Here is a 16,375-nt window from a genome sequence, read left to right as displayed (position 1 = left end):
TGAGTGTGTCCCTTCTCTGGCATCCACGTGACTCTCGCAAGCGTGATTGCTAGCTAGCAATGCAGACATAATGCAGAGTGACAGGGCCAGGTGAGGCAATGGATAAATACATACACATGAATTTTTTATTGTTATATTTAAATAACTAAATAATTAAAAAAAATTACATATTTTATTCTTGGTTGCTTTAAACCACCAACCAGACTAGAGATACATTTCCATAAATAAATAATGTCTCAAATGTATTTTGGCTGTAGCGATGTGGGACTTCCAAACCTGCAGAGAGAGAGAGAGAGGAAAGTTTGTGAAGCAGATCCAGTTTTAGAAATACGCCATTACAGCACAGATGTTACGAAATTTAATGTAATACTGCTGGAGACAGTTTTCTAGGAGGGGGATCCTTTCTGGTTAGTAGTCGAAGCTCCATATGCTGATCAAAACCTTTTCCAACTGCCCCGCAGCCTCCCATTATCCCATTGCCATGTTTCTCAGCTTTGCACACAGAATGTTTGTGCGTTAAATGCTTTGTCCAGAAACAACAGCGTAGCTCTTCCTTGCCAAAAAGCCTCCTGACTCTGTCGATGAAAGTGAGCTTGTTTTTGGCAGGGCATAAGGCCTTGGCACCTCTTCAGGTAGGGGAGTAGAGGAGTTCTTTTAGGCTGCTGAGTAGAGAGGTGTGCGTGGGTGATACTGGCTTTGTCCTCTCCTCTCCCACATGCTCACGTTTTGCCTCATGTGGGCTTCTGTTAGCGCTGCAGGAACAGCAGTATAGCCGCTCTGCAACATACGTAGGTGAAATTTTGTCAGATTTTAAGCTCGCTAAGGTGGCGTGTGTCTGAAGCTGCTGTAAGGTAAATAAGTTCAATGCTGTGTGGGAAGAGTAAAGAACGAGCGGACTGATCTGACATCTTTCCTTTGAACTTCACTCATTTTTAGCATGTATCCAGCAGACACTGTGGTCAGCAAAGCACAAATCAGGTACAGTAATTTTCGAAGCTGTTTGTTTATGAAATCATCAGAACCTTTCATACTGTGCCTGTTTCTTCAAATCCCATTTTTATATTTCTTTTCCAACCACACTGTACCAAATCAGTATCCTGAAGTCAGGGTATTTTAGCTATCACCTTCAGACTCTATACTATTGGTTGCCTGTAATTCTGGTGATCCAGGGATTTTTCTCTAGTTGTACTGAGGATAACAGCATGTTAAAATCCCTAGATATTCAATTTAAATTACAAGGTGTCTCTGCCATGCTCCATAAGAATACAACCTCACACCCTGGCAGTGTTGGTTTGAGGTTGGATTCTCATGTATGCCCCAATGTATGCACAAATGGTACTGTAGGGCACTGTGGATAGAAGTGCCCACTGAATATCATTTGTTTGGGAACACCAGTTTAAAGACCTGTTGCATACAGACTTCATTAAAGGATGCAAAATTTTTAATGTGTAATTTCTGGCATAGTTTTACATCTAGATCCTAGAAGATCTTCCATAAAGGCCAAAATTGAGCTTACACATACTGAGAGAAGGCTGTAAAGCAGTGGTAGGCAAATAGTGGCCCATGGGCCAATTCTGGACCTCCTACAAAAATATTTGGCCCCCTGATGAAAGCTGAAGATTTCCGTTTAATAGTAATCAAAACTTTCAGTAATTGAAATTGTTTTTCAAAATCTACAGTAGATATGAATATTTACAGATGTACTGTTTACAGATACATATCAGTTATATATTGAGTCTTTTGCACACACATAGCACATTTTTAATGTTTATGAGTCTTTTTCTGACAAATAAATAACATAATAACACCATCATATTGAATAGCATAAACTGCTCGCTAATAGGAAAACATATCTGTACATATATCAGTCCTCAGATACAATCCTTTAAAACACAGTTTTATAAATCAATTAAAAACAAACAGGCCTGTGTTTCCACTGCATCCGTAAAATGTTGCTGAAGCTGAAGCCCGCACCTGATTAGCTTAGCTTAGCATAAAGACTGGAAACAGGGAAAGCTGCTAGCTTAGCCCTACAAATCTGCCTACAAGTGCTTCTAAGGCTCACTAATTAGCCTCCTGTAAAATGCGATGTGTTGTTTGTACACTTTGGCTTATGTACAGATTAAACAAACAAGATGTAACTTGTTGATCAGTGAGCTTTAGAGGTGCCGGTAGGTGGTCAGTTTCAGACAGAGCCAGGCTAGCCCTTTTCCCATGCTTCCAGTGTTTTTGCTACATTAAGCTAACCAGCTGCTAGCGGTATCTTCATATTGAAGAAAACAGACATTAAAGTGGTATCAATTGTCTCTTCTAACTCCCAGCAAGAAAGCAAACAACGCTAAGTTGGGTTCAGTAAATATGAACTCAATGTAGCCTTTATTGGAGATCTACAAGGGCCTAGATGCATATTGATGCCAGAAATTGCAAATCATAAGTCACTGCATCTGGAAACGATCAAGTTTATTTCCTAAAATGATATAATATTCCTTAATAGGGACCCTGGAAGACCTCTTTACAACTAAGGAAAAAATGTATTATCAGATAGACACGATGACTAAAACCTGTAAAGTTTTGTAATGGTTACAATAGTTATACATATGAATACAGTCATTTTCACCACAGAGTGCACCCTCCCAGCAGCCCCTAACCAGAAATAAAGAACCAGTTTTCTGCAGTTTTCCATCATTCATTCATCATTTCTTTATTTTGATGAAACCCTTTATGTCTGCCCAGCCTACTGTAAATAGCATGTACTTGGGACAGGAAGAAATTCATTGTAGAGCATATATCAGTGAATTATTCACCCCTTGGATTACCGCCATTGATCTGTTAAATAAGCTTATCTATATACAGAATGACAGGTACGTGGCCTTGCTTGCAGTAAGGACCGGTCTTGTTAGCGGTCACTTTCTCCTCTGTTCCCAGGGTGACAGCATGAGACAGCGCCACGGAGACGGCTGCCGTGTCCCCGTGTCGCACCACCTCTTCATCAATCTGAAGAGCTTTACTTACAACAGCATCAGCGAGGATGCAGACGTCTTCTTTTCTCTGTATGACACTCGTGAGGCCAAACAGATCAGGTATGTGGAGGAATCTCAGGGAACACAAAACAGCCCTGAGTGGTCCTGCAGTGCAGCGTGTATGCATGCAAGACAGACACACACACACACACCCATGTCTACACACTATCTCTGTTGACTGAGGCATTCTGTGGCTGACAGACACTCTGAAACTTTGAAATGGCTTCTTTTGCAGTGAGAAGTTCATGGTGAAACTGAACAAAAATGGTGGACCAAAGAATCCAGAGAAAGTTGATCGTCTGTGTGCTCTCTTCACGGTAACATCTTTCCCTTTCTACCCATAAATACAAATATTGTGTATTTCAACTGTTACACCAGTGTACTGACATTTTGCATCCCATTTCTCTTCAGGACCTGAGCAGTAAAGACTTGAAGAGAGACCTGTACATTGTTGCACATGTCATAAGAACAGGTAAATAAATTAGCAGTGTCCAAAGAAATATCCTTCATGTTTAATTCCAGAGATTTTTTGAAATAATCAGTGTTTCTTCTTTGCGACTCCTTTTGTGTCCAGGTCGTATGCTGCTGAACGACTCAAAGAAAGGCCCCCCTCATGTGCAATACAGACGACCTTATGGCTGCGCTGTTCTTGCCATGAGTGATGTTTTCCACACCATCACAGACCTCAAAGAGGAGAAGGACTTTGTGCTCAAAGTTTATACGTGAGTGTACATGTGAAGCTCTTCTTCCTCTTCTTCTTCTGGATTATACATTTCTCTGAAATTTTAAAGTGAAGCAGAGCATTATCATAAAAATGTGTGTCTGTGTACACTTTGTTTTTTTTCTGTATATGACAGTGTAATTGCTTGGGTAGTAGTTGCATGAGTCCTGTACTTTTGGAAATTAAAGTGTCTATGTAGTGAGGCGGGAATGTGTAAATGTTCTGCAAATGTTGTGCATAATAACGTAGTACTTCAGTGTTGATGCCTGCTGGTTTTTGACTAAAATGAATTAAGTGTCCTCCGGAAAATCAATAGTTGCTCACCCTGGGCCTGAGATAGGGCACTTGGCATGTTGTGAATCTGGCTGCTTCTGTTATGCTTTGCCACAGAGAGCAACTCCTGTGCATCAGCCGACCCAGTGGTAGACAGAGACACAGAGGAGGAGAGGGGAAGAGACTGAGGGAGATGACAAATAGATAATTGAGCAAAGTTAGAGGACGAAGAAAAATAACACCAAGCTCAGCATTTTCCCTTGTTAGTCAACAGCCAGGATGTCTCCTTGTGTCTACAGTGTCTCCCTCAGCATCCACTCAGGGTCAGGGGTCATTTATACACTTTGCAATCCTGTTATATGACATTTTTCTTGTGTAGTATTTTCAGGATAACTATACAGTTCAGTGTGAAAGATTTCTAGAATAGAAAGCTGTCGTTTTTATTGGATTTCTCTGCTGAGGCGCAGAGCTCTTCCCTTTAAAAAGCAAGCAGTGATTCAGTGCTGAGCTGACTCCAAACTGTCGGCTCCTATAACGCTCCAGTCTGTGCATTTCCCCATGCTTTTCCCAGGGGCCTATGGGCCCACAGTAATGAAAAAGGCTGGTAGAGAACTGGCTGTCAGGTTTGCTTAGTTTGCTGTGCATTTGGGCTAATGTGCTGCTTGATAGCACCTCCCCCTGCTGCTACCTTTTCCCCAGAAGGAAATCAGCTCTGGGACACATGCTGTTCATATAGTCCCCATGCACACAATCCTGATCCCTTTATCTGGACCCGCTAATGGGTGCGTTTTTAACAGCCCTACGCGCCTGTCTTTTCTCTCCAGATGTAACAATGAGAACGAGTGGTACCAGATACATGAGAACATCATCCGCAAGTCCAACACAAAGTACTCAGCTCCCAGCACCAACTATGGTAAATATGTTGTCTCTGCAGATGTGTTGCGTGATTGGTCTCCCACTATTGGATTTTCGCCTTTTTTTCCTTTTGGAGAGAATTTAGAGACCAAAAAGTCAAAGGCAATTAAAGGTAGTTGCTGATGTTTTTGTCCAGATTAGCTGAAAGTGATTAAGCATGTAGCAGGTCCAGGGCATGTAGAAGCTGATGGAAATATATTACCTCAAGAGTAAGATATGCAATTATTATACAAATAACCTTAGTTGTGTTTTGTGAAGATTTTAAGAAACCCAACTCTGAGATTTGGAGATTAAGAGTGTTTGTGGTGCTCAAAACAGTGAAAAATTACATTTAAAATTCTACAGCAGCATCTCTTTCCAGAAACAGCGTTAAAATCCGCAGAAGATACTCTCACCAGTCTTTATAGGAACCTTGTGGGAAGTAGTTCCAAAGAAACCGTGCAGAGTGAGCTCTGTGGATTATTCAGAGAAACCACTTACCCCTAATACTATTTAAGGATGTAATGCTTTGGCTGGCAGTTAGTTTAGCAACATATAAAAGGTGAGCGGGCGGAAGAAAACGAAAGCTTTCATCAGTGTAGTGCATAGACATAGACATCTGTATATTGCCCACCCCTGTCAGTATGATAATAATCACCTGAAGGAGAAAACATATTGTAGTTGATGAATCAGCTCAGCCAATGGGTTAGATAATGCAGGTCAGTTTATAATTCAGTATTAAACAATCTCTCGGAGTGGAAGTGTAAAAATGTGACTTACTGTAAGGCTGAACTCTTCCAATTCACTATTACTTATCTTCTTAAGATCAAGTCACATTTTAAATTAGGACTCGTACCTCATAAAAATCTGTCACTAGATCTGTCACTTACTTCTGTTCTCCCTGGCTCTGATCACGTCTCTCCATCCACTCTCCTGTCTGTCTTCTCCTCCCCCACCTTCTGACTAATGTCCCTTAAATTCCCCTCTGTCGCTCCCTTCTCCTATCTCCCGTCATGTTTGTCCCTTTGCTTTCTTTCCTTCGATTCCATGTACCTCCCACAACACCACACACGTGCGCCCTCCACCCCCTGTCCCCAGGCCTCATCATTTCCCTGCAGCTGCTGCGGGGTGAGCTGGAGCAGATCAGACGGGAGAACCAGGCTGTGTTCAACAGGGCCCTGGCACTCACACGCAAACTGGGCTTCCCAGATGTCATCCTGCCAGGTAAGGAGGCAAAGAGCTGTAGGCTGTAATGGGGACAGAGAGTTTCAGGGAGGAGGTGGAGAGCAGAGGCCAGATGGCTCGGAGGAATGAAAAGCGGGGGAGGTCACAGAAGAGGGTAGAGAGGAAGCACATGAAGGAGGAGAGGGATAGGGAAAGGAGGATGTAAGAAAAGTGAGGATGGAGATTCAAGACTGAATAAAAGAAAACAGCAGCAAATAGCATTAGAAAGATGCAGGAGAGAAGATTGGGTATATTTACTCAAGTACTGTACTTAAGCACAATTTTGAGATACCTATACTTAACTTGACAACACATTGTAATGTTAATATTATTTAATGCTACTTTATACTTCTACTTCACTACATTTCAGAGGAAAATATTGTACTTTTTACTGCACCACATGACAGCTATATTTACTAGTTACTTTTCAGATTAGGATTTTACATTAAAAACACTGGTTAATCTTATAAAATACAATATTTGTCAAAGATCAAACCAGAGATTCACAAACGTTTGGATTGTGGCCCCTTACAAAATAGCATTGTGTGCATTTCTTCATGCCTTTCTGTCTTACGTAACGCCCTCTGAATTGCCTTGTTGTTGAAAGTTGCTATACAAATAAACTTGCCTTGCCTCTTGGGCTCGTGTCTAATTTCGGATGTCTGTGTGTCATTATCAGTTCTACAAAAGGGACACATCCCCTCTAAATGTCTCATAAATAACTGTCATTTAAATACCTGTTTCAGGCTTAAAGATGTTAAATTATCCAATATTTTACAAAAACAGTAAAGATTAGAAAAAAAACTCCCGAAAATTAAATCAAATTTGTCTTGCAGATTTTTTTTTTTCTTCTGTCCTACCTCATTAATCATCTCATGAACCCTCAGATTTATCCCGTGACCCTTTGAAGGGGCACAACTCCTAGGATGGGAACCCCTGGACCAAACTACCTAAGTGCACATAAAGTAGTTAAAATGAGACACATGTCGACCAGCTACAACAGTAAAATGCAACCTACACAATGATGCATCAGTATTATAAATCCAATAATGTCATATATAATAGAATGAGTACTTTTGCTTTGATACTTTAATTGCATTTTGCTGCTAATACCTCAATTGTAGGACCTTAACCTGTAAAGGAGTATTCTTAAGTTGTTGTATTGTTTATCTACTTAAGTGAAGGATCCGAATGCTTCTTCCACCACTGGTGTTTTGGAAACGCTAAGTTCTTCGCTCCCCATTTGCGTGAGATCAGCATTTAGGTCAGGCGCTGAGCAAATTACAAAGAGCAGAGGTCTTCAAAGATAACTCAAAGAGAGAGAGAAAGGGAGAGATATGTGTTTATTTTGGTGTATTTTATCAGGTAACATTTCTCTGCTTTGTGTCTACTGAGAATGTATGATCCTATCCGCTCCTCTCTTCTTCTTTCCTCTTCTCTCCAGCTATTTCCACTTAGCCTGAAATACCTCCCAGTATCAATCCTTGTGACTCATCTGTCCCCAAGGAAATGACTTGGATATAAATAACTATAATCTGATTTTATAAATAACTGCAATATCTTCCCCTACTGTTGCCACTGATATTTATTCCATTAAACACTGACCTCACAAAAGTTGCTGAGGCAGTCATGAGCTACAGTGTATTACCACTCAGCGGAGTCATTTCTCATCGACAAGAACAACGACGTGTGGTGCACATCTTAGTCCGCACAGCAGCTTAATTTATGTTAACCACTCACAGTTCGTCTGTAGATCAGAGGCTGACATGCACTTATTAACATCGCCATGGAGGAGACATATTTGTAATCACAGACTGGGATTTTCTGAGATGTCTTGCTGTTGTTGGTAAAAATTGAACCTCAATGCTGGGGGGCTGAGAGGATGCTGTAGGGCAATGAATTTGCTCATGACGTCGTGGCTGGTGTGTCAAGCTTGAAAGCGTGTTCCGCCAATTTAGCATTGCGCTTCTGAAACAAACCAGAGATTTGACTTCAATGTGATCAGACTCTGATGTGTAAAATTGGTGGAGTTCTCCTTTAACTTTAGTTTCTCCTGTGCAATTGTCCTAGGTGACACACGCAATGACCTCTATCTGACCCTTGAGCGGGGGGAGTTTGAGAGGGGCGGCAAGAGCGTCCAGAAGAACATTGAAGTCATGCTCTATGTACTCTATGCTGACGGGGACACACTCAAAGTATGACATATACGTACATGAGTTTGTTATGTACCATATCATCAATGTATGAGTCACGCTGAGAATAATGCTCCTCCCATCCATCCACACATTAACTGGATTAGCCGTCACTAAAATTAATCTCCCGTGTTTCTTTTCTCCTCAGGACTGCATCAGTTTGGGCAGCGGGGAGCCCAACACCAGCGAATATCGTTCTTTTGTCCTTTACCACAACAACGGCCCTCGCTGGAGTGAGATGGTCAAGCTGCCCATTCCCATAGATCGTTTCAGAGGCTCCCACCTACGCTTTGAGTTCAGACACTGCTCCAGTGAGTCAGTAATGCAGCCCAGTGGCAGTCATCCATCAGTTCAGTATGAGTTTATTGGGACAGATTGGATCATGCTCAGACCTATACAAGTTTGCACAGTGTAGATATACAGTATGACGCATGATATTATGACGTGGTTTCTTTCAGCTAAAGACAAAGGGGAGAAAAAACTGTTTGGTTTTGCCTTCACTCCTCTGATGAGAGAAGACGGGACCACACTGTCAGATGAGAGCCATGAGCTGTATGTGTACAAGGTATGAGCAGGTTTAACATGCACAATTTAGATACTTTAGATATGGTGCCCTGTAGCAAGTGTAGAAAAATTAATGCATAATGTAATAATTTTCACCCAGAGTTTAGTTTTATAAAGACATTAATATTTTAATCATTTTTTTTTCTGATTATGTGACCGTGGGCTTGAAAGTGGTCAGCGATAAAGACACATTTTGGTGTGCCTCTATCTTTGACCTGTGTATCTTTAGATTTTATATTAAAAGATGAATGCTTCAAAGTGGCTGGGCTGTGATGGGTGTTTTCTCTGTTGGTGGAACATCCCATTCCTGGAGTCAGCTTCATTATATGTTGTCATGTCATATGTCTCATCTGACCGTGACAACATGTGATGAAATGTACCATCCTTTTTTTTTTTTTATGTGTGTTATTAGCATGTTAAAATATAATGAATATACTGTAGCCTGGTAGAGTAATATTTTATGAATATGATATGATAAAATATGTTATTGTAATATCATATATTTTATAAATTGATATTATAAAATATTATTATAATAGCATATGCATATTGTATGGTCATGGAGTGAACATCCACTTTGTTAACTGGTCGGTAGCAGCCCAGGAACACTTTCCTGCAGTTGCCCATTACATTACAGCTGCGAGAGAGAAGAGCCAAAGAAATGTTTCCTGCTGCAGTTATGATCAGGCCGCTTATTGACTGCAACTCCAACTATTTGTTCCATGATGTAGGTGCAGTGGCATTCTTTCATTCCTAACCGTCTCACGGTTCTTAATGAATCTTCTCTGACCCTCCTGTGTCCAACCTCTAGTGCGATGAAAATGCCACCTTCAGTAACCAGGGCCTGTACCTGAGCCTGCCCTGCTGTAAAGAGGACTTCAACAGCTGCGCCAACCTGCCGGCCAACCTGCCCTTCCAGAGAAGCCCTAAAGAGACCTTCTGGGTCTCCACGATACTCTGCTCCACCAAACTCACACAAAATGGTAATCTAACACTTTACATGCTACTCTCCTTCATATATTTTCACTTTATATTCAATTCGATTAAACTCAGTCTGATTTTATTGTCTTTTCAGTCGACCTTTTGGCTCTTCTGAATTGGAAGGCCCATCCAGACAGGGTGTTGGACATCCTCGGTCGACTGCGTCAGATCAGCGGAGAGGAGATTGTCAAGGTCATTGTCTTCAGATTATTTCTCTGATGATGTGAAGGATGTAGAGAATATTTACCTTCTATGTAGCTGTATGATGTAGTGGACTTCCTTGATCCCACACTACATAAAATATTAAGATTCCCTATCTTACAGTATTTAGGCCGAGACAGCAAAGACATTTTCAGTTTTTTATGCATGTTGACTTTTTTAAGAAGTCGCAAACAATTAAAGTAAACATCTGTTACTGTGAAAACATTGTTAGTACCGTTTAGAAGTCACATTATCATTTCAGAATTTAAAAAAGGACTTATTGCCATGTTTCTCGGATAAAGGGGCTACCCTTTGTTTCTATTTTAGTCAACAGCAAGGTCTTTAATGTGATGGTTGTGCTGAGTGCTGTTTCTTCTTTTCCTCACAGTTCCTGCGAGATGTCCTGGATACGCTCTTCTGTCTTTTAGATGACAACACTGATAAATATGGGCCGCTGGTTTTCCAGTCACTGGTAGGAAATTTAAAGAGGAACAACTGCGCTCAGAAATTAAATTACGTATTGCCACTTTAAGCAGAGGAAATAGGCATAACGTCGTTATATACTTGTGTGTTCAGGTGTTCATCATTAACCTACTCAGGGATAGCCGTTTCTACCACTTCAGACCTGTCATGGACTCCTACATCCAAAACCACTTTGCTGGAGCTTTGGCATACAAGTACAACAAATTCTACTCAATTCTTTTCAGTGAACGTGAAAATCAGAATTTACGCAGCTACAAAGTTACACGTGATACTGACTCTCGGAATTTCTGCAGAGAGCTGATTCGATGTCTGAAGTGGTACATGGACCGCTCGGCTGAGGTCGTCCGACAGGACCACATCCAGGAAGCCATGAGGGTAAAGTATCACATACACACTTCTGTCTGGTTCAGATTCAGAGTGGTAGGATAAAACCTGTCCATCCTGGCTGCTTCGACTAGGATTAATTAGTAAGACATGCGGAAATGGGCAAACGGAAGCGATGATAAGGATAAATGTGACGCCATAGGAGGCGTCACGAAGTGAATTCCCTGCTGAGAGAAAAGCTGATGAAAAGAAGTTATCAAAAACCTCTGCAGACATTACTGTGTGCAGAGTGCAACATTTCCACATGGTTTTTGAATTTCCTTTGTGATGAGATCATGTGAAGAGATATTCTATTATGAGACCTGAAAATTGGAAACATTTCTTCTATGTATTGATTTTCAACCACGAACCCATTCAGTTCTCAGTTCTTATTCTGTGTTAGGGAGCTGACAGTATGATATGACGTGTACCTCAGCTGACTGCATGTCTCCGTCTGCATGCTGCCAACAACCCTGTCAGGCTCTGGAGTACCTGTTCAAGTTCATCGTCCAGTCTCGAATCCTGTACTCGAGAGCCACCTGCGGGATGGAGGAGGAGCAGTTCAGAGCGAGCATCCAAGAGCTCTTCCAGTCGATTCGCTTCGTCCTGAGCCTGGACAGCCGCAGCTCAGAGAACCTGGTCTTCACGCAGGTCAGAGAGTTCACACCTCATGACAAAAATTTTCACCGTCTGCTGCTCTGAGGAGACATGTCACCTGCCTTTCGGTGTTACTTTATCTTTGTTTATAAATGTTTTTATTTCTTCATTTATTCATCCTCTTTGTTTGAATGCATGGTTCGCTGATTGTTTTTTTTATTTGTTAACTAGTTTCTCATTTCATTCTTGTTACTTGTCTCACCTTTCATTCTGTGCACTCTGTGATTGATGCTTCAATCCCTCGCCCCCACTGTTGCCCCATCCTTGGCTTGCTCTTGGACAGTTTAGGGGTGTGACCAGCCGCATGCCTCTCTGTGGTCACGCTGGGGGGCTCTCCTCCATCTCAGTAAGTCACAGCGCCCCCCTGTGTCGGTTTGACAATGCAACAGAGGCTGTGCGTACACCGGCCTGCCAAGACAGGATGATGTTTTCTTAGGTAACTGAAGTGCAGTGAGTGGTTTATATTTGGCTGTTTTACTGGTTATTTGAGACTGAATATGGAGAAACTGAGAATAGGGCTGTACAAAGAGATAAACTGTGTTCCTACATTAAGATCTTGGTCGTGCTCCTTTTGGAATATTAATAACCAGCTTAACTGGGGGCTATTTTGTGTCATGTCAGTGCCACCCAGAAAAAGGCAATGTTTATAATGTTATAAATGGAATTCCTTATGATGTTTTTATATATGTAAGTGTAACTTCTTTGAAACTGTTTATTTATTCCATATGTACACTACAAAATCCCCCTTTCTGTTTTCCCCCTCAGGCAGCACTGTTGAACAGTTTCCCTGATATCTTTGATGAGCTGCTTCAGATGTTCACTGTTCAGGAGGTAGCCGAATATGTCAGGGGCACCCTTGGGAGCATGCCCAGCACAGTGGACATTGGCCAGTCTATGGATGTAGTCAAGCTGCAGTCCATAGCTCGTACAGTTGAGAGCCGCCTCTTCTTCTTCCCCGGTGAGACAAATGTGAAGGTTTCCGTTCTCTGAAGATACCAAAACAACCATAAATGTGAGCCTAATGTGCATACAGTACAGTACTTTTCGGTTTCATCCTCACTCTGTCTCCTCGATCTTTCTTTCTCGCTTCCCTCAGAGTCTCGTAGTATTTTGCTGCCGGTGGTTCTGCATCATATCCACCTGCATCTGCGCCAGCAGAGGGAGCTGCTCATCTGTTCTGGGATCCTTGGCAGCATCTTTTCTATAATCAAGACAAGCTCCATGGTACAGTATATTGTATCATAATCACACTCAGCATATATGACTGAAAATCCCTTTTGATGACAAAAAAAGTTAAATTGAATTAGTAAATACAATAAAAAAATCCCCATTTTCTTTTGAAAAATATTGGATCATGGTAATGCAGCTGTAGCTTGTTAGCACAAACACTGAAGTGCTCACACCAAGCAGCATATTTGCATCTCTGTTGTTGGCTCAGTGTTTCTCTGCTTCCTTCTACTTGCTCTCTGTGTCTCAGGAGTCTTCAGTTCAGGAGGAGGTGGAGATGATGGTGGAGAGCCTTCTGGACGTGCTGCTGCAGACTCTGCTGTCCATCATGAGCAAGTCTCACTCTGTGGAGACGTCCAGAGGGCAACGTTGTCCCCAGTGCACTGCTGAGATAACGGTAAGCTTCCACTCACCGTGCCTCTGCGATGTGCGGTCAAAACAAGTGGAATTTAGTGAATATTTGAGGATCAACCTTTCTAAATATATGTGTCCATATATGTCATTTTCTCTTATGCAGGGGGAGTATGTTTCCTGTCTTCTCTCTCTGCTCCGACAAATGACAGAGATCCACTTTCACCATCTACTGAACAACTTTCATAGCAAGGAGGAGCTGAAGGTGGGAAACTCACAGAGCCGAGCAAGATTACAGCATTTTGCTGTGGCCTGCTTACTGCATACCTAGACTGCATAACCTTTGTTAATATATTCATGCAGGAGTTCCTGTTGAAGATCTTCTGTGTGTTTCGCAATCTGATGAAACTGACTATCTTCCCCCGGGACTGGAGTGTGATGAGGCTTCTAACCAGTCAGTGAGTGTACTTCTCCTGTTTTGTCATGCTGTCTTTGTCCCAGAGATGGTAAGGGTATACAGCCAACCATTAGATCAGACTCACTCCAGATAATCCCGCTCTGAAGATGACGCTTGTGTTGCAAATTTTTTCATCTATTTTTGGCTGCTACCTTGTTTTGTAAGCTGACAGTGAAATGTTTGTTTTCTGCAGCATCATCGTAGTGACAACACAGTTTCTGTCTCCGGCGCTGCACAAGAACTTCTCAGAGGCGGATTTTGATTTCAAGGTGTGTGTCCCGACAGCGGGGAGCTGGCATTTAGGAAACCCACTGCACCATAAAGAAACAACATTTTTTATACTTTTTCATGATTAAATTTGTGAAACTAGCATTATTTGTTCAACGCAGCATTAACTTACTTTTGTTTTTGCCGGTGGTGTGTGTCAGGTGTGGAACTCCTTTTTCAGTCTCACTGTGCTGTACATCAACCAGCCCAGTCTGCAGCTGGAGGCCCTTGGCCCTGCTAAGAGAAAGAAAGTCCTCGACAAGTAAGAAACTACCGTATATTCATTGTGTGCATTCGTTCCAAAACCAGGTTAGTTGTTTATTTAACTCTCTACACTTGACTATCCACTCTTGTCTTTGTAGGTGTGGAGATATGAGAGTGATGATGGCATATGAGCTCTTCAGCATGTGGCAAAAATTAGGTGCGTCATCAATCTTAATGTATATACATACATAGACACCACAACCCCCCACCATCCTCCCACACACTCATACATGTCATCACTGTGAAGCATCCTGCATTTAGATTTTAATGAAATCAGTGAGAAAAATGGCTTCTATATATGTGAATCTCTCTGCAATCCAGGTGACAACAAGCCGCACTTCATCCCAGGAATGATGGGACCCTTCTTGGGAGTCACCCTCGTCCCTCAAACTGAGGTTCGAAATATTATGATCCCAATTTTCCACGACATGATGGATTGGGAGCAGAGGAAAAACGGCAACTTCAAACAGGTCATTATGACATTATTATGTCATGAAATACAGATTGTGTGCCACAGCAGTTGTTGCGATAAAAACGGACGGCCTTTTGTCACATACTGTAACGCTGCCCATCTTTTGGCTGAATGTGCTTTGTCTGTGTGTAGGTGGAAGCAGAGCTGATGGATAAACTGGACAGCATGGTGTCAGATGGGAAAGGCGATGATAATCACAGAGAGCTCTTCAGCCTTTTGTAAGCATCAGACCTCCGTTGAGTGAGCCCTTTGAGTTGATACTCAGAATAATGCTGCTCTCATAGTATTTCCTTCTAACAAACTTCTCTGTGTCGTTTGGCTGTCACACCCCAGGACCCAGCTGTTTGGGCCCTATCCAAGGTGAGATGTCATGCCTTCACGGCCAAGGCCCAGACACACTTGATGATTTGATGTTTACTTCTTTTGCTCCTTATCTTTAGTAAGATCCTCTCACTGTATTTTCTGTGCAGCCTGCTGGAGAAGATAGAGCAGGAGACCTGGAGAGAGACAGGGATCTCGTTTGTCACATCCGTCACAAGACTTGTTGAGCGATTACTAGATTACAGGTATACTGAGATTACCTTGCGCATAATAACACTATTAGTTTATGTCATGAAATTGCAAAGCAATGAGAAAAAAAAATCTGATATTTTATGTTAAGGGACTGCATGAAAGGAGATGAGATGGAGAACAAGAAAATTGGTGGTTCTGTCAACCTTATGGTGAGACATTCATGAGTGTGTCTGGATTTTAGAAACACATTTCTGAATATTTCGACACTGATTAAGATTTTAACCAATCTTTTTCTTTTTAATTCAACCCCAGAACTTCTACAAATCAGAGGTCAACAAGGAGGACATGTACATCCGTTACATCCACAAGCTGTGTGACCTGCATCTTCAAGCAGAGGACTTCACAGGTAACATAGATACTGGTTCATTATTTTGTGGTGTAACATGGTTTATGGCAGAGGCAAAGTGATATTCTGTGTTGGGTGCACACAGGTTTCGAAGTCTCACAAAGTCAGACCTGAGAAAAATTTTGGCCTGGCACAGATTTCACTTGTTTTAGCTGATCAGGTGTGGTCAGACCACATTTCCCATCCCATCCCATTTATTTATTCTTGTACTTTTTTATTTCAGGAATTGACTTGTCTATTTGGCTTAGTGCAGACTTCAGTTTGATGGAAATCATATAAAATTGTGAGGCTCTCCAATGTCCATTCAGTTTGAGAGAGGTGTGGGATTGACTGCTCATTGACTGGTGGTTTCTATTCTTGTTTTATGACTGCACAGGAAAATAATGCAAGCAGCAGAGAGGGAGGGATGCTGCTTGGCTGTAGTGAATGTGAGGACAGTGACCTAGGCTAATGACAGTCCAGTTAGCTCCTGCCGTTTATGTTTACATATTGCCCCGTCCACGCGAGAAAAATTTCGCCAGGTGAAATCTGCTCTGACTGCACCTCGAGGACTGTGCGAGCATGTGCAGACTGTATTTGATTGAGCAGTCAATTCTCCTGCTCCTGTCAGGGTGGGACAAATCTTTATCATTAACTTTTATGACTATTATTAGCACATGGGGCCCAGTGACCTCACATCCTCCGCATCATTGCTACCCTCACCTTCAACCTGAGTAGAGGTATAAATAGCAAGAGTGACTGAAAATATGTGTGAGTGTGCAGGACCTTTAAAGGTGATAGTAGCAGGCATAGTTACCTCTTTTTTTTTTTTTTTTTTCAGCAAACAGTTCTCTGTAGATAATCAC

The 16,375-nt window shown here is 41.9% G+C and overlaps 1 protein-coding gene across 1 annotated transcript in view; it reads left to right on the top strand.

Annotated features, from left to right (window-relative positions):
* LOC120803303 (dedicator of cytokinesis protein 3-like) overlaps nt 1-16,375 on the top strand; it is a 48,515-nt gene that overhangs the window by 18,903 nt on the left and 13,237 nt on the right. The window contains exons 8-37 of the mRNA XM_040151644.1: nt 937-978; nt 2,926-3,080; nt 3,256-3,337; nt 3,432-3,492; nt 3,595-3,742; nt 4,839-4,927; nt 6,007-6,132; nt 8,203-8,327; nt 8,473-8,635; nt 8,783-8,889; nt 9,700-9,871; nt 9,964-10,061; nt 10,459-10,542; nt 10,647-10,747; nt 10,847-10,928; nt 11,397-11,567; nt 12,339-12,531; nt 12,670-12,797; nt 13,051-13,197; nt 13,318-13,416; nt 13,515-13,609; nt 13,802-13,877; nt 14,037-14,137; nt 14,238-14,296; nt 14,461-14,609; nt 14,744-14,829; nt 14,945-14,971; nt 15,082-15,177; nt 15,273-15,333; nt 15,437-15,530. Coding sequence (XP_040007578.1) covers nt 937-978; nt 2,926-3,080; nt 3,256-3,337; nt 3,432-3,492; nt 3,595-3,742; nt 4,839-4,927; nt 6,007-6,132; nt 8,203-8,327; nt 8,473-8,635; nt 8,783-8,889; nt 9,700-9,871; nt 9,964-10,061; nt 10,459-10,542; nt 10,647-10,747; nt 10,847-10,928; nt 11,397-11,567; nt 12,339-12,531; nt 12,670-12,797; nt 13,051-13,197; nt 13,318-13,416; nt 13,515-13,609; nt 13,802-13,877; nt 14,037-14,137; nt 14,238-14,296; nt 14,461-14,609; nt 14,744-14,829; nt 14,945-14,971; nt 15,082-15,177; nt 15,273-15,333; nt 15,437-15,530 — 3,217 coding nt within the window. The remainder of the gene's footprint in view (nt 1-936; nt 979-2,925; nt 3,081-3,255; nt 3,338-3,431; nt 3,493-3,594; nt 3,743-4,838; nt 4,928-6,006; nt 6,133-8,202; nt 8,328-8,472; nt 8,636-8,782; nt 8,890-9,699; nt 9,872-9,963; nt 10,062-10,458; nt 10,543-10,646; nt 10,748-10,846; nt 10,929-11,396; nt 11,568-12,338; nt 12,532-12,669; nt 12,798-13,050; nt 13,198-13,317; nt 13,417-13,514; nt 13,610-13,801; nt 13,878-14,036; nt 14,138-14,237; nt 14,297-14,460; nt 14,610-14,743; nt 14,830-14,944; nt 14,972-15,081; nt 15,178-15,272; nt 15,334-15,436; nt 15,531-16,375) is intronic.

This window comes from Xiphias gladius, chromosome 18, assembly GCF_016859285.1.
Source record: "Xiphias gladius isolate SHS-SW01 ecotype Sanya breed wild chromosome 18, ASM1685928v1, whole genome shotgun sequence".
NCBI lineage: Eukaryota > Metazoa > Chordata > Actinopteri > Istiophoriformes > Xiphiidae > Xiphias > Xiphias gladius.
This window is presented reverse-complemented; position numbering and strand designations above follow the sequence as displayed.